The sequence below is a fragment of the Astyanax mexicanus genome, chromosome 8 (assembly GCF_023375975.1).
Source record: "Astyanax mexicanus isolate ESR-SI-001 chromosome 8, AstMex3_surface, whole genome shotgun sequence".
In the NCBI taxonomy this organism is placed as follows: domain Eukaryota; kingdom Metazoa; phylum Chordata; class Actinopteri; order Characiformes; family Acestrorhamphidae; genus Astyanax; species Astyanax mexicanus.
This window is the reverse complement of record NC_064415.1, coordinates 24,657,501-24,682,395: the sequence shown is the minus strand read 5'-3', so window position 1 is coordinate 24,682,395 and position 24,895 is coordinate 24,657,501. Positions and strand designations below refer to the sequence as shown.

Genomic DNA, 24,895 nt, shown 5'->3' with positions numbered 1-24,895 from the left:
TTAGTCCTGTTTCTGTGAGAAAGCTCTGTAGATGTTTATGTGTTAGGCCTAAGAAGCAAAGTCTAATCTAATCAAAACAGAGACCTGGGAAGATAGTCGCGAGCCTCAGAACCTGGAAGGAGCCAAGAAGGAGGACTGTGCTCTTTGTGCTAAGTGGAAGCACTCAGAACGGCTATCTGGGTATGTGTGTGGGCCATGCCAACACAAGAAGAGGGAAAACAAGAGAGGAAAAGGCAGGAGGGGAGGAGGAAGAAGAAGAGAGAAGCGTCACTCAACATGAAGGAGCAGTAGGACGGAGATGATACGCATTATCAGTGTATTATCAGTGCTATAGGAGTACAGGAAGCATGCTCTCAATTCAGCGTCACTGGCCATATTTCAGTTTAAACAGAAGCACCCAGAGAAGCCAAAGGTTATCCAGTAAGGTTATCTAAGCTCAGAAAGAGTTCAAACTCCTGTCTTCTAGTGGACGCTCCAAAACAACACTCGAACATGACAGGAGATGAACTTGCTTCATCAGGATAGAGAGGCAGCATCAAGGATGTGTAATGCCAGTGCTGTCAATCAACAGACTTTATAAAGATAAACAAAGGACTACAAGAAAACAAGTCAAAATTAAGACATATAAAATCACTCAGCAAGAAGAGACAATGAAGAACACAATCAAAAAGAAGTGAAATGACAAAATGGGAACAAAAATCTGCCGATACAGAGTATTAGATATTTCTATAGCTTGAATATTCCTGCCGATTTTGTGGTAGGGATGAATGGTATTGGAGATAGCATGTAAAACTAATAGCATTTCAAAAAATTTCAATCAGGTATAGGTCTTGGTGATGCAGCTGGCCATGACTTGCATATGTGTCTTGAGACTCCAGCAGTGTGTGGATGAGCACGGCTCTATTGGTGCATTAAGAAAAGGTATGACTACTGGTTGAAGGTAAAAATAAGAGATCACTTAAAAATGATGAGTTTCTTTGATTTTACCAAATTGAAAAATTCAAGAGAAATAGAAATAGAATAGATGATCACAAGCCATTTACACCAGGAGTCTCAAAAATTGTTGCACCAGGAGTGGCATAAACTTATCCAAAATCAGTGTGTAAGACTAGTGGAGGTGAACATGCCAAGATGCACGGAAACTGTGATTAAAAAACAGGGTTATTCCACCAAATATTGATTTGTGAACTCTTAAAACTTTATGAATATGAACTTCTATTTTGTTCTTTCAGACATTTCTTATTTTCTGCAAATAAATGCTCTACATGATAATATTTTTATTTGGAATTTGGAAGGAATTTTGTCTGTAGTTTATAATAATACAACAATGTTAATTTGACTCAAACACATACCTATAAATAGCAAAATCTGAGAAACTGATTCAGAAACTGAAGTGGTCTCTTGAGTTTTTTTTCCAGAGCTGTATGTTTACCATTTTCATCTTCAATACCTTTAATATTCTTACCACCACTGTTATAATTATATAAAAACTCTCAAGTTACTTTTTTAAATCAATAATTCATAACTAATGATAACTAAACAGAGGAGAATGGGTTCCCCCCTTGTGCGTCTTGGTTTCTCCCAGGGTTTCTTCCTCCAGCTCTGAGGAAGTTTTTCTGACTGACGCTAGTGGACACCATATGGACATTATTCAACCACTTTAATTCTTAATTCTTTACACCATCACTTCACCAACCTCACTTACATTCAAGTACATTTACTCATGATTGGGTATTCACATATTCACTTCTCAGAACTATTTTGTAACGTATGCATATTTCTATGGCACATCAGTCACTTTTATAATAAATGTCATTGCACCTTGCATCTATCTAGTACTATATACTGTACTTTTATGCTGCTTCATTCTTTTTCTTACCACCAAATGTCTGAAAAGCTACTTTGTGCGAAAATGGTTTCAAAGATTGTAGAGAGAGCTATACAATTAGATCTGATCTAGATTTGATCACCCATACATATTCTTAATACTCATCCAAAACCTACAGTTATGTCCTCTACACAAAAGTGCAGTAAGATGGCCGTGGTGAGTACTCGGTGCCTCTGAGCTGAACCTCCGCTTGGGTCACCCTTGTGTTATCAGGCTTCCCTGCTCTGTTAGCAAGCTGCATCAGGAACGAGTGAAAACAGCCGTCTTCCTGGGGCCACTCCGTCTGAGGAGGTATAGTGTTAGTCTGGGGAAGGAGCGGCCCCAAACTCACCTTCCTGTGCTCTCCAGACAAGCAAAAGTTATCAATAGTTCAATGGTGTGGTGGAACGGTCACTAGGACCACAGAGGACCCTGTACACTGGAACAGAAAGACTGTCGCTGGAAGGATACATCACACAGTAAACATGAACGTATTTAGGCGACACATACAGTCTTTATGATCTTTATGGGTCAATGAAATCCATGTGGGGGTTTGAAGAAAGGAAGAAAGGATGAAAGGATGAAAATCCACATACCCACACAGCTCCACATACAAAAAAAACACAGGGAACTGAGAAGCAGACGGCAGCAACAAGAGACGACTGGTCCAGAAATATGACAGCGCCACAGGTTCACCCATTTAGATACTTCAGAATTTATAATGGTTTCAAGGTGACAAGGGAATGGGATGCCCCTCTGTGTGGTTGCTGGGTTTGTTTTGACACTTCTTTAGTGGAGTTTCAGACTGTAAATCATGGATGTTTGACACAGAGAGTATGAATTAGCCTGGGGAAGACGTGGCCTCCAGCTCACCTTCCTGTCTATTCAGACAAGGCAGAGTTATCGCTGGGGCAACAGTGTGACGGAGCGGTCAGAGCAAAGTGGCGGTCAAGAAGTTTGTATCGGAGACCAGCCATGGGAACTTAGTGTGAGAAACCTCCCATTTCCCTATGAAAGTGGGTCGATCAAGGCTGAATTAAATCAATAAAACACAATAATGCAGAACCTGGTAGTTCTGAAAAGCCTATGGAGTGCATCAGCCTTAGCAGTAGCACTAAGTGATCATCATTAAACAGTAGCAGGTGTTTCCCCTCAGGTGCACGTACCTGTAACTCGGTCGCAGCAGAACTGCCATAGGTGTGAAGCTCTGGCTGAGCCGCACTGCTGAACTGTACTGATCTTATTTGTTTAGGCACGTTCTGACCAGGGTTTTGAGGAATGGCTGGTAATTAATAAGTGTTTGACACAAGGGAGTATGAATTAACTAGGGGAAGACGTGGCCTCCCTCTCACCTTCCTGTCCATTCATAGAAGGCAGAGTTATCGCCAGGGTAACAGTGCGCTGGAACGGTCAAAGCCATGCAGTGGTCACGAGTGTCCCAACTTAGAGTAAAGCAGCAGAACAGTGAGGACAATAGACAAAGGAACATGCCAGTCAGGCAGCGCGAGAAAAAAAAAAATCGCTAAAAAAGATGCTGTTGCTTCTGTGTATTCATATTTATGATTGATCATCTGATGCAAAAAATCATAAATTCATTGTATTTTTAAGGTGAAAGATATATAAATATTTGGGAAGCTATGGTGATAAAGCAGTTGGTACCACTATAAAATAAGGTATGTTTATAAAGGAGTTTATTAATTGCTAGTAACTAGGTTGTAAGACCATTTCTAAGCAGATACAACACATCAACAGAAAGTGCTACAGACACAATTACTTTGTCTTTTCCATCAGTCAGCATTAGCATTAACATATCAAATAAAATAATATAGAAAGTCAGTTTAATGTAATTAAACAAAAGCAATATGTTAGAATACACCACATGAATAAAGTTGGTAACATACAGCTCTGGGACAAAATAAGAGACCACTGAATTTCTGAATTTTCCTTGATTTTACCAAATTGAAAACCTCTGGAATATATTCAAGAGGAAGATGGATGATCACAAGCCATCAAACCAAGTTGAACTGCTTGATTTTTTTGCACCAAGAGTGGCATAAACTTATCCAAAAGCAATGTGTAAGACTGGTGGAGGAGAACATGCTGCCAAGATGCATTAAATCTTTGATTAAAAAACAGGGATTATGAACTCTTAAAACTTTATGAATATGAACTTGTTTTCTTTGCATTATTTGAGGTCTAAAAGCTTTGCATATTTTTTTGTTATTTCAGCCATTTCTCATTTTCTGCAAATAAATGCTCTAAATGATAATATGTTTATGTGGAATTCTGGAGAAATGTTGACCTTAAGTTTATAGAATAAAACAACAATGTTAATTTTACTCAAACATATACCTATAAATAGCAAAATCAGAAAAACTGATTCAGAAACAGAAGTGGTCTCACTTTTTTTCCAGAGCTGTATATGTTAATGCTTACAGATGGAAAAGACAAAGATTATCAGTATAAACAAATGTTCAAACATGATGTAGCAAATGACAGGCCAGTTTTGCTTTCTATTTATTTGTTGTAACTGCTTACTATTTATTTATAAGCCATTTATAAACACTTTTTAAATGAGCCTTATTTTAAAGTGGTATCAAGCAGTAATTGTTTCTATATCTATCGTTTTAAGCTTAATTGAGCAAATGTAAGCACTCTTTATAAACACTGTACTTTTATAATAACATTCTAGTCCTTCTGTGTCTCTGCATACTTTTATTATCCACCGTTCACCTTCTTCAATGGGTCGTATTAAGAAAAGCAGTGACACTGACATGGTGGTAGTGTGTTAGTGTGTTTGTTGTGTTGATATGAGTGGATCAGACACAGCAGTGACGCTGGAGTGTTTAAACACTCCAGCGTCACTGCTGGATTAGCAGTGTTCTGTGGGCATGATGAAGGTCTATGAGATAATAAACACAATCACATCTACAATGTGGAGCAGTTACAGTACGTAGGAGTGTCTAATAGAGTGAATAGTGAGTGAACACAGTGTTTAAAAACTCCAGCAGCACTGCTACTATGTCTAATTCACTCATACCTGCACAACACACACTACTAACATAAATGATTAAACAAAACAGAGTGAAAGAAGGATTAGAATGGCTGAAATCAAGTAGCCTGTTTAGAGAAACAGCAGAAGTCCATCCTAAGTACTGTTAGAGTTAAAACAATGCCAATAACAAGTTAAGTAAGTCAATTAATGGCCAACATAATAGAACCTCAAACTTCTTAAAATGACGTACGATCCCCAATAACAGTGTTTATTTATGTTCATTTATGTACTCCTCAAATTATACATGCATGCAAGTGTGTAGGCAAAAACCAAATACTACTGATGGTGATAATAACATAGCCTTACACTGCTTCCACTGAACAAAACTGATACCCTTTCAAAGAACATCAATAAAAGATATAATCAGATCATCTGAGCACCGTCTCTGTAGACATGAACTCCGATAGCCCTTGCCGAGGGTCACAGAAAGGCTACTAACCAAATTCCACTTATTCACAGGCACCATAGCATGAAGATAAACAGATAAACAGATGCCAGAAAAAGAATGAGAGTATAAGAGAGAGAGAGAGAGAGAGAGAGAGAGCACATGAGTGAGAGCGAGAGACTCATTTAAGGCAATAAGGTCAAGCCAGGGCTTGTTGTCCCATTGGAATTCACCAAAAAACGATTTACAGTTCTAACTAGCAATGGAATTGTCATTTGTAAATGACCTACAACACATCAGGCTTTCCGGTAAGAAGGCAATGAGGGTTGAAATTGAGGTCATAAGGAGGCAAAACAGGTAAAACAATCTCTCCATCAGGCCTTAATCAGACACAGAGAGCACATTCTCATAAGAACGGAGGAGGAGGAGAGGGAAAAAAATAAAATGAAGAGAGAGGCAGATGTAAAAAAGATGAGGAGATTTCAGAGTTCTTAGAATATCTGAGGGAACAGGCTTAAGGCAATTAACAATAGCATCAACAATCACTGATACATTCCATACACTGCAATGGCATTAAAAGTTTTTCACTATTATACCTTTCCTATGAACAGCTGAGAAATGAATCGAAAATTTATAGAAATTTAATAAATATTCAGAACCTTTACTACGCAACTCTAGCAGATTATAAAATGCAAAAACGTAATGTTAGACATTTATTTTAATCAAGGTAAAATGTTCAATTAATTGTGATAAAGCTTGTGTTTATATTGGCCAGCACTAGTCCTATGGCTTGGCTGAGGTGGACAAAAGAAAACTCTGGTTTATGTGTTATTCTTTTCATCATTTTACATTAAATATGCTTTAAACATTTAGCTAGGAAATAGTTTGATGCCAATAATATAGAGAAAAAACAGCTTAATAAAAAGCACATCAAGTATAATTGTCCATTAGAAGTAGTTTAAACCTGGCATTAACATGCATTAACATGGCTTGGCTTTTTGTGATCAGATCACTCCCCCATGATGCACTGAGACTAGACCACTCAAAACCATATTCAGATGCTCTGAAACAGATCTTGTCCACATTTACGTGTAAACGGAATGCATTTTCTATGATCTGATTTCTGTGTGTGTGCTAAATGGTAGAGGAGAGTACCAAAGTTTGTTCCCCTGGGATTTAAATAGTTCATTGTATTTTCTGATAGAGATAAAAACTTTTTACTGATCCACATCATTATAGAAACCCTGATATTACTCTAAACTATTTACAGTGTTTACAGGAAATAAAAGGAAAATTATATACACAATACACTAGTGCATCGGAAAAAAAATAGAATATAATTAAAAATACTTTATTTCAGTAATTCAGTTCAGAATGTGAAACTAAAATGCACTACACACCAACTGATCTATGTTAAGCCTTTATTTCTTTTATTGCTGATGATTATGGCTTACAGCCAACGAAAACTCAAAAATCAGTGTCTCAGAAAAGTATAATATTATATAAGACCAATTGGTACTTTTGGCAGTGTGGGCAGTGTGCCTGCTGTGTGTCCTGCTGGAAAATGAAATCTGCACTTTCACAAAAGTTGTCAGCAGAGGGAAGATTTTTAGGGAAAACACTGCACTGACTTTGAGCCTAATATAACAGTGGTCCAACACCAGCAGATGACATATGATAACATATGATGACCTATGAGTTTTACATTTTGAATGTTTGAATTTTGAATTTTTCAATGATTGTCTGAATTTTTTGAGATTCACCTGTATGTTGGTGTGTTTTGTTATGTGGGTAAATTAAAATAAGATCTAATTTGGTCACGCTAGGGTAAATAGACATCGGATATTCAGATACAAAACTCATGTTGTTAATGACAGGTGTAAGCAGGAGTCTCACAGGCAGGGCAGTTTAAAGTCATTTGGGGCAACATTCAAAAATCCTTCCTCCTCCTTTCTCTTCTTCCTTATTTGGCTCCATGATGGATAACTCCGCTTTATGATTGCTTAAGTTTTACATTTTCATAGTTTCCTGACTACAGGAATTAAATGTTTGTTCAAGCAGTTTGTCTTTTAATTCAATTCATAACCAATCGTTGTCTGCATGCCCCAGGCCAGTTTAAGATTGGCCTTAGGCAATTGACTGGTTTGCTTGCCTTGTTGAATCGGGCTGCTTACAGGTAGGGCTCATCAATCAAGGGTAGGAAGCTTTTTTCCTTTTTGAGGGGGGATTGCCCTTCACTCTCAAACAATATCAGGCTAGAGTGATGGCAAACTGCCCATAATCTCACAAGTCTAGAAGAGGGAATTTGGGCATCTCGAGACACTACAGCAATAATATTTCATGACACAGCCCAGAGGGAAGGTCAGGGAGAAAAGCAGGAGGGAACAGATGGAGTAACAGGAGAAGGTACTGGAAAGAGAAAATAAAACCTCCATTTCTCCTCTGTCCCCTTGTAACCCGGTCTCTACTGTCAGGGCACAATTCCCACATGCTGAGCTAAGCTGACTGGGAGCTGCAGTGTTAAAGAGAAAGCGCGAGAGGGGCTCAGACTCTAGATCCTGCCTGACTCCCTGACTGGACAGAAGCCAAGGTTACTCGGGGGTCTGCACTCGGCCTCCCTGTATGTGCTATATGTGAACGTGTATTACATACGCAGCTTGACTGCTGTACCACACAACACCCGAGAAAGAGAGAAAAGGAGAACGAGAGCGCAAGAGAGAAAGCGAGTGAGCGAGAGAGAGAAGACAGATAGCGCGTCAGGCTTATCGTCCGTTGGCTCCGGGGAAACGCCAACAGGGTCGGCCGAAGGCCACTAGTCGACTGGCCCTCCCCCTTCCCTTTCACTTACTCTCCCTCTCTCTTCGCTCCAGGACAGAAAGACAGGAGGACGGCTGGAGAAAGTGATTACACCTGGTCTGGTTCTGGCTGTTAAGTACAGGAAGGTCAGCCAGCGTGCGCTGGGGGCAGGATGAGTTCAACGCCCCACACATTGTCTTTCTCCATTACTGCCTTCCCTCTACTTCCCTCTCTGCATCTCTTCCTCCTTCGCCCTGCCTTTTTTTCCCATGGAGCCGCCTCCTTCTGTTATCCTACTTGCTTTTTCAATTGAATCGATCACCTGCTCACTAGAAGCTCACTGGAATCAATTTTCCCTTCCCTGTTGAGAGTTTTCCCTGTGCTGTAAGTGAGTAAACAATGCACTAGACAAAGAGACAAAACTCTCAGGAAGTGACCAAATAGGGAACAACTAGAACAAAAGTCACCATCTACCAGTTATGGTACAAGCAGGTAAGCTTACTTACCATGAAATCTGTGGTTGCCCTTTTCAGGGGGCGACATGTGGGTAGTGTAGCACTTGGTGAGGGATTGTGGACAGCGAATAGACAAGACTATATGTTTTTGCCTGGTTGACAGACTTCAAAAGGGGGAACAATACTGGACTAAGGGAAACTGGATGGTCATTTAATCTTAACTCTGCATTTACACTGCTCAATGGTGTCAACTGACATAAACGCACTTACCCCCTTCCAACTTGCCACATGTGGGCGATGACTGTGATGCTGCCTGCATCATCCAATTAAACTGCATGTGTGTTCAAATGGAAAATAGATTTAAAAAACTATTTTTCCTAAAAACCCTAAACTTTAGCTTATAAATGTTTGATTGCGCCAACATTTCTAATTCAATTATCTAAAAAATCTAAAAAAATCTATATTAATATTTTTAAAACCCACCATAGTCTTCAACAATCTCTGCAACTTTTCTGATCAAGGTCCCTGTAATTTGTCAGGGATGGATCATAAAGGACAGGGATTTATAAATCGCACTAATTTTACCTCCATGCTTCACTGGAATGTTTGAATGTGGAACAAATGTTTTATACATCGCACTGAGGACACCCATCAGGCAAACACCTGCTCTCTTCTGATTAGATAGACGCATCATGTTGGCTGGATTAAATGCATAAAGTTTGCCTCGGCTCAACTTTTCAATGTCCAAAAACCCATGATCCACCGCATGGCTGCATCTGACAGAACCGATGCTTTCTATTGAAAATGAATGGAATCCATTGTGGTGCTTGATGCGACCAAGCAGTGTAAAAGCAGCGTAAGTCTGTCAGCCAGCCACAATCACCTTCTTTTGTAGCGGTGTCATGAAGAAGAACACTGGATTACTACATGAACTAGAACACTGTCATCTTTAAAGACAAGTCCAGATTCAGTTTGGGATATGACTATGGTCAAGTTCAGGTATGGAAGCCTTGTGGTAATTGCTTGAAACTTTGGATCAGTGATCACCTTTGCTGTGAAGCAACACAATGTCCCAACTGCTGATGTCCCAACTGCTGCTCACAAACGAAGAGTCAATTCACCCATAGGTGATACCAGGGACACCAACAGGGCAGCGATGTGTGAAGGACATCCTGGTGCAACAGGCAATTAATGTTGGAAATTCAGACAGTATATCCTCTTGCATTATAATTGCAGGGCATAAGATGTTGCATCTGAAACTGTAATCTAGTTAAAAGGCATCGTAGTCTCAGAAGGCACCACAGTGATTAAGGTCTCTGCAACTCCACCACAAAAGCAACAGCATCCTCTGATGCTGCCAAAGTATCAACAGGACACTTCTTTAGTTCATTAGTTGCTAGTATTGTTGACCAATACAACAGAATTACTAGCCTTTCATTCAGATATGCCTGGGTGCCTTTCTGCCTCAGAATCATGTCTGTGTAGGCATTTTTATTTACCTTTCAGACACAGCCATACAGTCAAGCATTTGAACCAACTGGCATCTACAACATCTTGTGGACTCCAGACGCTGAAATTTAGTTTCATCCAATATTGCATATTATCTTCTTAAATCCAACCACCCATCTTATGAAGAGCAGAGAAGAGAGCTGAAAGAGCGGCTATTGTTCTCATCCAGTCAAACATCTCCTCTTACTTTATTGTTTATACTTCTCATGTATCAACAGCTGATGAGGAACAAGGAGAGCTTCAAAAGAGACTGTTATGAGATCTCCAATCCAAACCATGCGTGTCTGCACTGTGTCCAGAAAGAGAAAGGAAGAGGACTGAAATTGGAGGATACTGTCTGAAGGTAGGCGAGTGCTCCGAAATTTGCATGAAAGTCTCAGAGATTAGCCACAGTCTGCAGTTTTCACAGAGACCAGAAAAAGTTCATTTACCTTAAACACTCCTTATCAAACCTACTTAAACAAACCTTATTGAGGTCAAAAGAAATTAGGTGTCAAATTACAAAAACAAAGTGGGTATCTAAAAAAAAAAAAAAATACTCATCAAGTTTAAAGAAGTCAAGGAATGGTATTGGATGGTAAGCAAAGTGTCAGTCCCAATATAATACAACACACTCCCTTCATGCTGTCTGTAAAAACACTAAACTTCAGGAGACCCAAAGAAACCCAAAGAATCCATGGATTGCAAAGAAATAGCTCCCTTAATTATACTTGATTACGTATGAGTAATTTTTTTCTTCTAATAAGACTTCAGCCATTTATCTCAAGCCCAACACAGACAATAATAGTGATAATATAAACAAGTAATAATGTAACATAAGAAAAAAAAAAAACTCTTGTATTTGAATTTGTAACAGTATTGGCTGTCGTGTATTGGAAACAGATTAGAACTGAAACAAAGTGGATCGGACCTTCATTATGCATTTTTTAAAATGTCATAAAATTAAATTAAATTAATTTCTGCTGAGGCATAATAATTTGAAACGAGCCTGGCTGCTATGTCTGTTAGCACTGTGGATTCAACCCTGCTGAGTCTGGCTGTTAGCATTGCGGCCCCAACTAAGTTGAGTCTGGTTGTTAGCATTGTGGTTAAACTCTACTTCACTGCTGAGCCCAGTCTGGCTGTTATGGGTCTGCTGAAAAAAAATCCTACTAATTACTAGGCAACTAGGATTCACCCACAGAATATACTATTGTGTGTTTAGTGCAAAGAGCCAAATAAACAGTGATAAACAGAATTAGGCCTGTTCTGTAAAGGCCACTAAGTGGAATTTACACTAATTAAATATGGCACAAATATGAGCTACTGAGGGGTTTACTACTACTACATTCTTCACCTAGAAAGCATGAGACCCAGCCAATCTGCCAGGATTGTCTTGCAGAGAAAAGAACGCTAAGTCTATCAGTCTGTATTCCAGACACAGTATAATAAAGCTGGCAAACAGAACCCAAAATAAGAATTATGAGCTTGAATGTGCACCAATGTGTAAAAGTCTATCCAAACCCTGGGGTTTCAACCAATCATTCAACCATATTAGGCCCAAGAACACAGGGGCACTGCTGATTAACCAGCACTGCTTCAACTTGACAGCACTACGAGAGTAATAGGTCCCCACGGTGTGGAGATACAACACTTGAGCCAAAGGACAGAGGGGAAACCACAGATATGTGGTCCCTTACACAAGCTTGTTACCCTATTATGTGCACACACATACACGTACACACACGCAGAGTGATACACATTCTGACATTCTGAGATATAGCTGTTTTTAAATGAAATAACTTAAAGCACTTAAAAGTGCTGTTCAGGGTGGAATGCATTCCCCTGATAGGTCACGTTCTCTGCACTGCATGGGACCTAGAAAGAGAAACTGCGAACACTGTGAGTCACTCAACAGTGAGCCAAGCTAAAAAGAATCAGTAGAGGCTTCAGCATGCACTTCATCAGCACTGCAAGGACACACTGAGACAGATACACAGATAGCAGTGTCATCCTCATAGGAGTAAATGGGACTTGGATGCAAAGAGAGATGTCAACCCCCTGCCTGGTAAAATCTCTGCTCCCTCACTGACTCCATACAAGTGGGGCAGCTCATCCGTCTGACCCCTGGAGACCCGTGACAGGGCCTCAAACGGCCTTTTCACTGCCACACACTGGCAGGCCATTGAGAATGAGCAGGGGGCACATAGTTAAGCGTGACACACTCTCTGGGCACCAAGAGGAAGCAAGAGGGAACGATTAAACTGTGACACCTGTCACTGGCTTGTTTAGACATCTATGAAGAGATGGCAAGGGCAGAGGACGGGAATTGTCCCACTTCCTTTTCTTCCCCTACTTCTTCTCTACTCCACTCGTTTCCTCGTTCAAAAAACCGAGGAAAAATCAAGAACACCCAGACTGCCTCATGAACTCTGGATTCTTCCTTAAGTTCTCATCGACAATCTCATCCAAGGACTTCAGCTAAAGTCCTCATTGAGGACCTCATTCAAGGACTCTTGCTTAAATCCTAAAAATATCAAGAACCTACACACAAGCAAGAATTCAGAATTTATGACCTCATTCAAGGACCTCCTTTGAGTACTTACCCAATTCTTGAACAATCAAGAACACCCAGACTGCATTATAAACTCTAGATTCGAGGACTTTTGCTAAAATCCTAAAAATATCAAGAATTCAGAACTTAAAAAAATTAGTGCACCCAGACTGCCAGGTAAACTCTGGATTCTCACTCATCAAGTCTTTATTAAAGACCTCATTCAAGGACGTAATTCAAGTACTTACCCTAAAGTCGTTAGACAATCCAGAACACCAAGACTGCCTTATGAATGCTGGATTCTTGCTAAAGTTCTCATTGAGGACCTTGTTCAAAGACTTGTGTACAGTTTAGTTTTGTGCGAGTGTGTTGGGTGAGTGGTGGGTGGGGTGGGGGTTCAGTTCTGTCTCTGTGCGTTGAGAAGTCTGACTGCCTGGTGGATGAAGCTGTTGCAGAGTCTAGTAGTGGAGGCTCGGATGCTCCTGTATCTTCTGCCGGACGGCATCAGAGCGAAGAGTCCGTGTGAGGGATGGGTGGGGTCGTCCACAATGCTGGTGGCTTTGCGGATGCAGCGTGTGGTGTAGATCTCAGTGATGGAGGGAAGAGAGACTCCGATGATTTTCTCAGCTGTCCGCACTATCCGCTGTAGGGTCTTGCGGTCTGAGGTGTTGCAATTCCCAAACCAGACGGTAGTGCAGGTGCTCAGGATGCTTTCTACAGTCCCTCTGTAGAACATGGTGAGGATGGGGGGTGGGAGATGTGCTTTCCTCAGTCTCCGCAGGAAGTAGAGGCGCTGCTGGGCTTTCTTGGTTATGGAGCTGGTGTTGAGGGACCAGGTGAGGTTCTCTGCAATGTGAACACCGAGGAACTTGGTGTTATCCACAATTTCCACAGCAGAGCCGTTGATGTTCAGCGGGTGGTGGACACCTGGAGCTCTCCTGAAGTCAACAACCATCTCCTTGGTTTTATCCACGTTAAGAGATAGGTTGTTGGTTCTGCACCAGTCCGTCAGCCACTGCACCTCCTCTCTGTATGCTGACTCGTCGTTCTTACTGATGAGGCCAACTACAGTTGTGTCATCAGTGAACTTGATGATGTGGTTTGAGCTGTACTTTGCAGTACAGTCATGAGTCAGCAGAGTGAACAGCAGTGGGCTGAGCACACAGCCCTGGGGGGCGCCGGTGCTCAGTATGGTGGTGCTGGAGGTGTTGTTTCCAATCCTGACTGATTTCCAATCCTGACTGATTCTTCCTAAAGTTCTCATCGAGGACCCCATTCAGGGACTTGAGCTAAAGTCCTTATTGAAGACCTTATTTGAGGACCTCATTCAAGTACTTTCCCTAATGTCCTTGAACAATCAAGAACACCCAGACTGCCTCATAAAACTCTGGATGGATTCTCGCTCATCCTCTTTCTGTCTCTGTCTCTCACAATGTGCTTTCACTTCGGGAATCTTTCGTGAAGGCGCCACGCAGAGTTGATGTATGAGAGGTGAGGGTGAAGGGGGTAATGAGCGGAGTATGGGCCAGATGGTTTCATCCTCTATCCCTGCTTCCCTGTACTCCTCTGCTCTCCTCCTGTCTGTCTGACCCCAGCTACTGAACCCTGTGGGTTAGGGGTTTGCAGAGGCTGCGCTTGACCGAGTGGTGACTCTTACTCCATTAGAAACACAAACACATGCTCCGGGTCTAGTCCGCTCAGTTGACATCACTGAGGGAGAATGTGCTAGAGAGGTGCTCGTCCTCCCCCTCGCTCGCACATTGTTTATTTTTTGCCTGATGCCGTCTTCCACCCAGCCCCCATAGTCCAGACAGACTAGTGCTGCTGTAAGGGGTGAAGGAAAGGTCTTCCATCGCTCCTGACTCATCAAGCACTGAACAATAATGTCACCTATTGCAATCACAGTCGCCTTCACAGTACTTCTGACGATACATTCAGCAGAATGGTTTTAGTCAGCTCTAAACTACAATCAAAATTCATCCAAAGCCAAGTCACTTCTCAAATATTCCATGAAAAGCAAACCCACGCTGTGAAATTGAAAGTAGAAATTGAGACAAAGACTGCAACTGAACAACAGAAACAACAGAAACTTTCAGTGTCACTTGGTCCAAGATGAGTGATGTGACACTGGCTCTGCTGGGAAATGCCCAACATCAGCTCGGAAAACGACTAACATTCCCACATCTCAGAATTTACACAATGGTACTTGTGACTTTCCGTGTTCATAGATTTTGGTGTAGGAATTCCCAGACGTAGTTCAGCTTCTGTTTCAACTTTTGAACTCGACAGCATCATGGCAGTTATGATGTCATGTGTGATCTTTAATGCTTGCTCAACTTTGAACTGTAACATTTAGTCGCTTTCACTTTCATTTAAAGTTCACTACTAACCACAGTCTTTCGTTTTTAGAATCAAGAAACAAGTCAGAACTTGTGCAACAGCAAGTGTAAACTGTTCCTTTTTTAATGTTTACAATAACATGCAGTTTTTCCTCTCAGCTAACAGTGTCCCCTTTATACAGTGTGTCCCCACACTAGTGTACCAACAGTGTGCACTGTGCCCACACACCACAGTGTTTCCTTAATACAGTGTTTACCCACAACCACAGTGACCCCTTAATACATTGTGTCTCCACACTAATGTCCCAACAGTTTGCAGGGTGTCCACACACCACAGTGTCCCCCTAATACAATGTCCCCACACCACAGTGTCAATTAGTATAGTGTGCACCCACACCAGTTTCCTGACATCACAGTGCCACGACATCAGTGTCCCCACACACACTGAACCAACAGCAGTTTCCCCTCAAATACAGTGTCCTCACACCATCAACCCAAAAACAAATAAACCACAAAATCTGACAGAAAATTTAAACAATAACTTTGAATGCACCTGATTTAAATGTAATATTGGTCAAACCACCTTACCTTTCCTATACAAAGACTGATGAGCCAAAATATTACAAACATTCTGAGCCACCAGTGGTCCCACGGATCAGTGAGATTGAGATTTGGGGAATTTTAAGCCCTTACATACACAGTGTATTTTACCCTCTCATGTACCTTAAATTATTCCTCAACAATGTGTGTAATGGGATGTTTAGAAGGGGAAGTAGCCCTTCTATTGGATCAGAATACAGAAAACAGCCATTACTGCATTGCAACAACTTTGGTGTCCAGCACCCAGTCACTGTTGTTTGTTTGGTTTGTTTCTCCTTGTAGATCAGTGGGTATTCACCAGAGCTCTTGCCATTTTAAAGGTTAACCCAGTCATTACCAATAATGTAGAAATAAGGCTGGGATTTAATCAAGCTCTGGAGCTTCTCAGGTATTCTAGTATGTCCTTCTACACAATTCCTGTGTATTGAATACAAGAACATACTGCTTGCTTACTGTCTAGCATACACTACAGGAAAAAAGGTTTAGAAAGGATACCCGTTCATAAAAAAGAATTTAGCTACTTTAGGTTGTACCCCTCATTTTTAAAGACATGGAGCAGATAAACATGAACCCCTTTGGCACTGTCTAATGCCAAGCATTTTAGGAGGGTATAAAGCCCGCCAGTAGAGACATTTACCACAACAAAAGCAGAATAAACTTTTAGCCTTGATTTCAGAACAATGCATAAGCCGTATCCCAATACCTTTTAATGTTAAACTTTCTGGTTTTCAGTCTCTGAACAGTAATATTGCTGTGATAAGGTTTCAAAGTCCTGATTTTATCCTCCAGACTCCAGCAGACTTAGGGAAGAGTTATCTTCTTTTTCCCCTCTGCAGCAAGGCTAGTCTATAGGTGGCCAATTGTGGTTTCGACAAACATTTCAAAGTAGAGGCAAAAAAATCTGGTTTAAAAAAAGGTTAAAAGCAGATTTGCCTTGTTTCCCTAGTAAGAGAAACATTCCTTAGATTCCTTTATGTTCCAGAGTCATTCCAGAGATGGCTTTTTGGAAAGGAAAATATCCTCTGAACCAGGAGTTCAACTTTTGCAACCACCCCCTCAAAACTTGTCCCTGCCCTGCACCCGAAAAGAACAGCAGCATTCTTTCACATTTGGTCTTTTGGGAACTCAACAGTTTGTGTAGCAATTATAACCCACATTCATGTATGCACATAGAAACTTGCTGTGTATTATGTAGTTTTTACTGTGCAATATTATTATTCTAAAATTCATTATTTGCAGGCTTCAGACGACAGAAATTAAAGCTGTATAAACCCCAAATAAAGAAATGACAACACAGCCAGGACAGAACAGTCAGCTCTGTTCAATGTAGATATTTCAGGAGTATTTTAAATAATCTGCATTTGCAGTTCTACTGTAGCTGTAAATGTAACTAATGGCTGATGATACAACTCAATATTACACCAAACTGCAAGACACAAAAAGCACAGAAAAAGAGGCACTGGAAATAAAACATTAAAAAAATTAAATGTATGGACAGCCTGAATGGTGAGGTAATAAATAAAAATTGGCCAAACACCAGCAGTTTCTCTGCATTTGACAATACCAAAGATGCACAAAGAGCAAAATACAGAGCATATAGTAATTGGAGGCATTAGTAGCAAGCAAGACCGGTAAGGAATAAAACAGAGAGGAGCATTTTCCATTGGCCATTTTAAAAGCATTTTAGGAATCCTAGGATAATGCCTGCGGACAGGCCACAGGAATGCACAGCGGCCTCCTGGCTCTGAAACTTAAGGGATGAGGAACCAGATCCCCCCCTCTGCTTTCTCCCACTGCAACCCCACAAAATTAGCCTTTTGGAGAAGCTGGAGAGGTGCACCACAAGGACTTTCACGGTTGGTGATCCTACTTCAATGAAACATAGATGACTAAAGCCTTGGTTGCCCTTACCAGCATTAGTCTGGCAAGCCAAAGCACCATGAATCAATAGCACTGCTTTACTAATGGCCTTCTGTTGTGGCTGACATACATCAGCTGTCTATACATTCACTCATCCAAAGCTCCAAAAGCATCCAGCTCATTTGTCATCCCCTCTCAGCGTACGACATTCGCTCAGGTTAGCGACCTCAACTTTATAGGAAAGGGTACATTCACAGGTCTGCCAAGTCTGCAAGACACTATGTGGACCTCTCATCAAATACACCACCCAAAAACTGATCCCATCCCCTCACACAGTATCCCAAAAGGCCTCTAAAGCCCCCTGCTGAGTTTCCACTCTTCCGTAAGCCCTGAGAGGAATTTGGACAGGCAGAAGATCCAGGGCAGAGTTGACGTGGGCGTTGGCCAAGGGTGTGCGTACCTCTGAGGGGGGGAAAGGAGGGCCGGCACACCGCAGAGCCCAGCAGGCCTCCCACACACCAAGGCCAGCCAAGGGTTCCCACCACCGCAAGCCTCCCCGCCGCTAAATATAGCCCTGCAGCGTCGAGCCACAGCCAGCAGCACTGTTTACACTGCCCACTTCTGCTTTCTCACTCTGTCTGTTGGAAGAGACGGACTCTCTCAATAGCAGTCACAGCTGTTTATTTCTACATCACTTCTGCAGACAAATCGAAGAAGACCCAAGAATGTGGAGAAGGCCTTTGAGGAAACTCAAGGAAAGAGAGGTCTTTCCTACTCTTACGTCCATATAGCGAAAGCTTTTGTGCTTCGACTGCAGATATCAATACGAGAATTAATGAGAACGTGACTGAATGGTGTTTCTCGTCTTTGTTCTGCCCATTTCCTCTCTGTCATATCCGCTCCCATCAACATGTCAATCTTTCTGCATTTGTCCCATTTTTCCTTCAATGTCTCTGGGCCTTTGAAGCCGGGTCTGGATGCCTCTCTCTGTCTTTTCATATTCCTTTCTTTTCAGATCGGAGCATAAAGCGAAGCGCTATACTCTCACCAAACCCCTCCCAGAGCTTCCGGACCTTTCTGTTGTCTGTCTCTAGAAGCTTGACCCACAGCCCCATCCCAGGACCTGGGAGTCTGGTACACAAACGGGCCCTTCAGGTTGATTTATCGGGCGTATTCAGGGCCAGCCACACTGGGGGATGCTTGGGTCAACGGAGCGGTTCTGACGCCCCTGATCCCAGAACAACCACATGAAAAAGCCACCCCAGGAAAGGAGGGGGTTCGGATGGAAGCAATGGGGGCGAACATTCTCTCGCCACCATATTTAAAATTATTACAGGAGCCCTGATAAGCAGTGACACATACAGACAGATGAATTATTATTGCTGACCTTTAGCCATAAATTTACGCAAAAACGGATTTGCTTCGTCGTTTTCTTTGGCTTTCTTCTTGCCGTCTTTTAAAAAATACAAAGCAAAAACCACACAAGCCCCTTCATGGTGAAGTCAGGTTTCCAAAAAAAAAAAAAAAAACCTAAATGGAAAACAAGTGGCACTGCATCATGATGGCAGGCGGGACAAAACGGGATTGTTTTAATGGAAGAAAGAGCTATCTGTCACTGTCTGTCAGCTCATTCATCCAACGCTCCACGAGCATCCAGCCCATCCGTCATCCCCTCTCAGCCTCCGACATTTGCTCAGGTTGGCCACTTCAGCTGCAAGGGAGGGGGTCCCAAATATGGACCCTCATACCCCCTGAATGTTATTCTTTCCCATCGCCTCCAGACCTCCTCCTAATCTCCCCCATACACGCAAATGCACATACATTATACATATACTCTTTTTCATCTGCAAAGAAGCCTACGGTTTGATCGACACGTTAAACTTAATGCCGTCTTGCTCAAACACTGTGAGGAAAGGCATGGATTCAGTGCAGGCAGCGCACACAGCTCGGCAATAAAGGCGCTAAAAGAAAGGGCAGAGGTACCGCTGCGTTTTTGGTTCTGATGTCATTTCAGCATTGTAGAGCATTCCCTTGCGTCTAAGTGTTCGGTGATGGCATGGGTCAACCTACAAGTGGTCTGACAGTGCAACTCAGTGTTCAAGTGTGTAAAAGGTGCAAATGGGATAAGATGACCCGTAAAAAAGCCTGCATAGAGACACTCACCTTAAACCCAACAAGTGGAAGTCTTTAGCCCCCCTCGAAACCAAACGGAACAAAGACGGATACAAAACCACTCAAGGGTCTATATGTGTCAGAGACCCTGGGATTGCAGATATGAATAGAAAAAACACAGGCGTGCACATTGAGGGGTGACTTAAGGAAAGAAACCTTCAAACAAATCAGGCCTGGGGTAGAGGTTTAGGGGGTTGGGACTGGCGGGATAGGGGAGAGAGGAGGAGAGAAAAAGAAGGGGGGGATGCTGAGGGGTAAACAGGAGAAAACAGAAGAAAGGGAGAAAGAAGAATGAAAGAAAAGAAAAAGGGGTGGAAAAAAACAAAGACCTACTTGTCTCAAGTCGATGAAGGCGAGCAGCAGAGTGTCCCCCTGGAAGCCAGGCACCGGGCCGGCCCTGGCAAACCCTGTGGGAAAGAGAGAGGGATAAAGAGAGCAGGGAATTCGCCATGGAGTGGGAGATTGGCAGACGGATGACAGCCGGGACAAGGGGAGGACAGGGGGAGGTTCAGTGTGGGTGGGGGGAGGTGGATTGGAGGGGGGCTTTGATGGTGTTGGGGTGCTGATGAAGGCGGGGGGGGTTTGGTCGGGTGGTTCAGGGCCACAGAGTCATGTCTGTGGGTCTGCCATTGGGCTTTGTGCTACCCGTCTCAAAAACCTCATCATCAAACTCTCATTAATTCTCCTCAGTGTTGATCTGACAAGGCAGGGAAAGGGTGGGGTGAGAGGGACAGGGGGGCCTGCCTTTACCTCTGCGGCCTAAAACCTGATGCTAATTCCCATGGGGCCGCTCTCCTGAACATGTGGCGCAGCACAGGGCAAAGGGGGCGACAAACCCTTCTGAAAAGGCAATGGCAGAGGGGGTGAAGGTGGAGGGAGGGTTGTCGTGAGGTTTCTGGGGGTTGGATGTGAGGCCACTGGAGCTTTTCTCTGCCTTTGGAGAGAAACCCCGTAAACAAGTAGCTTCTCCATTCTGGAAAACGGAACATTTGACACGAGGGGACAAAACAAGCCGGAGCTGGGAGAAATCCCTTTCACCTCGCGACGCTGTGCGTCTTTCTCGCCTCTCACGCGGATTACACGCCTGCCATCTTTATTTCTGACCCCCGCAAATGCAGAGCCAGTGCCTGCTCGGCCTGTTTGAGCTTTTGTCCCGGCGTCTCCGCCCTAAACATCACTGATCATTTGCACGAGTGCGCTCGCCCTCCCACAGGTAAGGAATGTTGGGCAGACACGATGCGTCAGCTTTAGTCACGGCAAAATGGCACGATTAACAAAATCAGGGACTTATTCCGAAAAGCTTATAGAGAAATGTGGACTTTGACAAAGGCCAAGACTTCTAGGACCCATGGGTGTGGCTAGCGTCCTAAAAAGCTTACACCATTTCCTCCTCAGTGTTTTGTAGCAATGTTCATGGAACAGAATTGATGTATTATTAAATTCTGACCTGAAGATGAAGCCAAAAAAAACTGGATTATGAAAGGTAGCACTCCTATATAGGATGATTGTAAGCTTTGCAACATGATGTCAACAACTTTCTAGTACAAATTTATTGATCATAAGATGTTACCTCCGGGGATGGCTTGCGAATGACCACAACTGTATAACTTAGGACGTGGTTTGTTACGAGTGTGGTTGAAAACTGGACAGTGTGCTTATGATAAAGAAAATTCCACGCAGGTAGTCCCACACACACTCTCCACAGATCAGTGCATTCTTTTTTAGCTTCCATGGGATATGGAAAAAGTCATGGGACATAATATTAGTTCCTGTATCATAACTTGTGGTCCCTGCTTGACAGGTTAATCCATGCTTCCAATATTTACTTTAGTGGTCACATAATGAAAAGGCTACTTTTTTTTTGATCAGCTTAATTTCCTCTGACCCAACTTATTACTACATCCACTATTTAAGGTATTTTCCATCCAACAGTCATTTGGATTACATCACAATTTTGTGGCTTGGTAACATGAAAGCATCAAAGTTCCAAATCTACAGGATTTTAAAAAGTGACTGATACTCAGATAAGTACTAATCGGTCTGGTTGGAAAAGAGAAAAACTTAAAAGGCAACAGATGGAGGAACCACCACAGTTGATATGGTGCTGAAAGGTCATTTCGTCTCTCTGTGTCTGTGACCTGTGGGCGATGGCGTGCGCGAGATGGGAAGATGAGGATCATGAAAATCCATTAGCACAGCTCGAGTTAAATTCTCGAAAGCGCTTTTAGCTGTGGTTACAGGGAATGCTGCGACACAGCTCCATCACGAGCCAGAAACGCATTCTCTCTCCCTTTTTCTTCTCTCATTTACTCTGATCTGCCTTTGGAGAGTTGTGGGATCCATCTCTACTAGAACTGAATGCTTCTGATACGTACAGACGTGCGTAAAAAATAAATTACTTCATCATCTCTTATTCTTCAATGGAATTACACTCACACACACAAAAAGCTCACAGAATAAAGAACACAGAAAATGTGTGTCTGAGTACAGAATGCTGTTAGGGTTTACAGAAGATCATACTCACTCTCACACTCTTTGACATCCACGTTGAACTGCTGCAGCGCTCCCATTGATACCTGCCTGACATCAGCCTCCAGCAGCAGCTGTAGCAAGGAGGTGGAGAGGTGTTTACAAGCAGACATACAAGCTGTTTGAGCAACTTTTCCCTATGGAAAGAGAAAGAGAGAGAGAGAGAGGGAGAGAAAGATAGGAAGAAAGATGCAGATGCATATATGAGGCTTCAATGTGAACATATACAGTATTACAACCCAAAATCAGAAAAGTTGGGACCACAGTGTTGAACACTTTATTGTTTATTTAATTTTAGACAGTATGAACCCAAGATATGTCATATGTATGGATGACCTTATCTAATTTATTGATATACAGCACAGCTGTACATGGATACACACATGTCAACAGGTGATTATAATCATAATTTAGCAGGAGCAAAGAAAGGCAGAGGTTCTCCAGTTTGTTAACTAATGTGTTTAAAAAAAAAAAAGATGAAAAAATGTTGACAGTGTTCTTTAAAGAAAGATTGAAAGAGATCAACATATTTCTTCCTCTTCAGTGCGTAGTCAAGGAATTAAGAGGAATTTCAGTGCATAAAGATTGGGCAAGGGCACAAGCCTAATCTGAACATTTGTGATCTCCCATCCCATGATTCAACAATACTTGATGAAACCGCATGGAAATAGGACTTTTGTTAAGAATTATAGTTCATTAATTATAGAGATCACAAATGGCATTTAACAACACAGAAGCCTTATGTTAATCATGTACAGAATCAAGCTTAAATCAGGCCCGAAAAGTCTAGCCCTACCTGAGCCTGTGCACTTTCTGTCTGAGAACGCCCCGGAACACCTCATAAACATTATTATATCCTTATTAGCCCAATTTAAACCCAAAATTTATTTAGTAAGTAGAGTGTTAAAACTAATCTTTGTTAATTGTTAATTAACAGTGCAACACAGAAGAAGTATAGGCCTATTATTTAAGAAAGTGTAACACTGTTTTGTAGTTATACAGTGCTCTGCATTCCCCGGGACAAAGATGCGTTAATGGTTTATGGCATTTATGGCTTGTACTTAATGATTTCTGCCCCCAAAAGTTTTTGTTGTCTTGCCATTGTCCAGACATAGTTAGACAAATTCTGAGTAGCTTTTAAATTTAGCAATGTGAAAATCTGAAGCTTTTGCAATGCATCAAGTATAAACTATTGCAAATGATTGTTAGAGCTGCGTTTTTTTTGGTTTTTTTTTTGCTATATTGTGATTATCTCGCCATATCTTCATATAAAATTAAAAACTAGCATTAATAACGCAGGAATACATAACAGACCAATTTCCGAGTCTGACTCGACAGTGCCTAAGGAAAATGGTGTGAAATCTTAGCACCACCTGGCCCAAAATTGGTTTGGGTAACTGTCAGGATTGGGCAAAGAATCTAAACTCTGGTCCAAAAGTAACTTTGACTTCTCTGGGCTTGGAGCCCTCGACAGTTCAGACAATCAGACAATGGTAATGTGCACCGTGGCAGGACAAATATGGGCACTGTGTTCTCAGGGACAAAGACGAGAAAATTTAGTCCATAAAAGACATCATGTCATGGTATGGGGTTGTATTAGTACACTTTTCTCTGATGCAGCCTTAATGCAAAAAAAAAAGAAAAAAGAAAAAGACCCTGAGACCTTGTTTGAGGGAAGAATGGGACACCATAAAACAACACCTAAAACACTTAATTGCTTATAGTGTAAGGCAATACCAACATGTCGACCTTTTGGGAACGCAGGAATGGAAGTTTATTAATAAATGATAAAAAGCTGACATAATAAAACATGGAATATTTTGGGTTCATACTGTCCTGCAATGGAAAATTCAAAATATATGCATTGTTTTCATGCATTTTCCACACTTTCCCAATTTTGAGGTTGTATTATTCTTTTATTTTCTTCTTTAATAGCATTGCACAAAATACAGACCAAGCATTCCTCCCATTGGTTTGACAATAGTTGTTAACAACAACAACTCATGCCACTAAAGCCATTTGAATCTGAGAAACAGAGACAAAGAAGTCTAAGGACTTAGTCTGCTCTACGACTGATTATTTTTGATTATTCTGTTCTATTACTAACATTTTCTCCTCTAGTCACATCCAGAGGGGCATCACTTCTCCGATTCTCAGTCCCCGCTATACTTGAGGCCTAACACAGTGGGTCCCAAGTGCTTCCTGCTCCTGGAGTAAGCCTGTTCATTAATTGTGCTTTCCCTTTTTTATATCCTGCTTTCCCTCAGGTGTGATAGAGCAGGAAAAACACCAACCTATGCAGATCAGGGGTACTCCAGCACCAGGATTAAAAACCATTATTCTACTGCATGCGCCATGTACACATACATACATGCATGCACGCCGAAATGACAAAATATACACTCCTCATATTACAACACACACCACCACTATAACACACCGACACATGCAAAACTACTTATGTGCAGAGCCAGCAGCAATACTGACTACTGAAATACATTTAAAACACAGTGATATATTTGTCCTTTCCCTAGTTCACTAACTTAGAAACACACACACACACATACACACACACACATACACACACACAGAAAAAGAAAAAAAGGAACTGAAATATGCAGTTGACTGCTGTCCAGCTCTTTCCTGACAACCAGAGTAATATTTTCGGGAGAGATCCAAAGCTTTTAATATGATACTAGACCTAAAAGAAAACACAAGAGTGGAGGGCCTGAGGTCTGTGGGATTTCTGTCTAATGGGGTCAAAAATAAAAAAACAAAACTCCATTATACAACAG

The 24,895-nt window shown here is 41.8% G+C and overlaps 1 protein-coding gene across 6 annotated transcripts in view; it reads right to left on the bottom strand.

The window, feature by feature from the left end:
* exoc6b (exocyst complex component 6B) overlaps positions 1-24,895 on the bottom strand; it is a 151,625-nt gene that overhangs the window by 21,252 nt on the left and 105,478 nt on the right. For 4 of the 6 annotated variants that reach the window (XM_049482157.1, XM_049482158.1, XM_015605531.3 and 1 more), the window contains 2 exons: positions 22,096-22,237; positions 19,905-19,978 (listed from right to left, as the gene is read on the bottom strand). In XM_049482157.1, the coding sequence (XP_049338114.1) occupies positions 19,905-19,978; positions 22,096-22,237 (216 nt within the window). The remainder of the gene's footprint in view (positions 1-19,904; positions 19,979-22,095; positions 22,238-24,895) is intronic. The other 2 variants (XR_007440184.1, XR_007440183.1) reach the window with 1 other exon arrangement.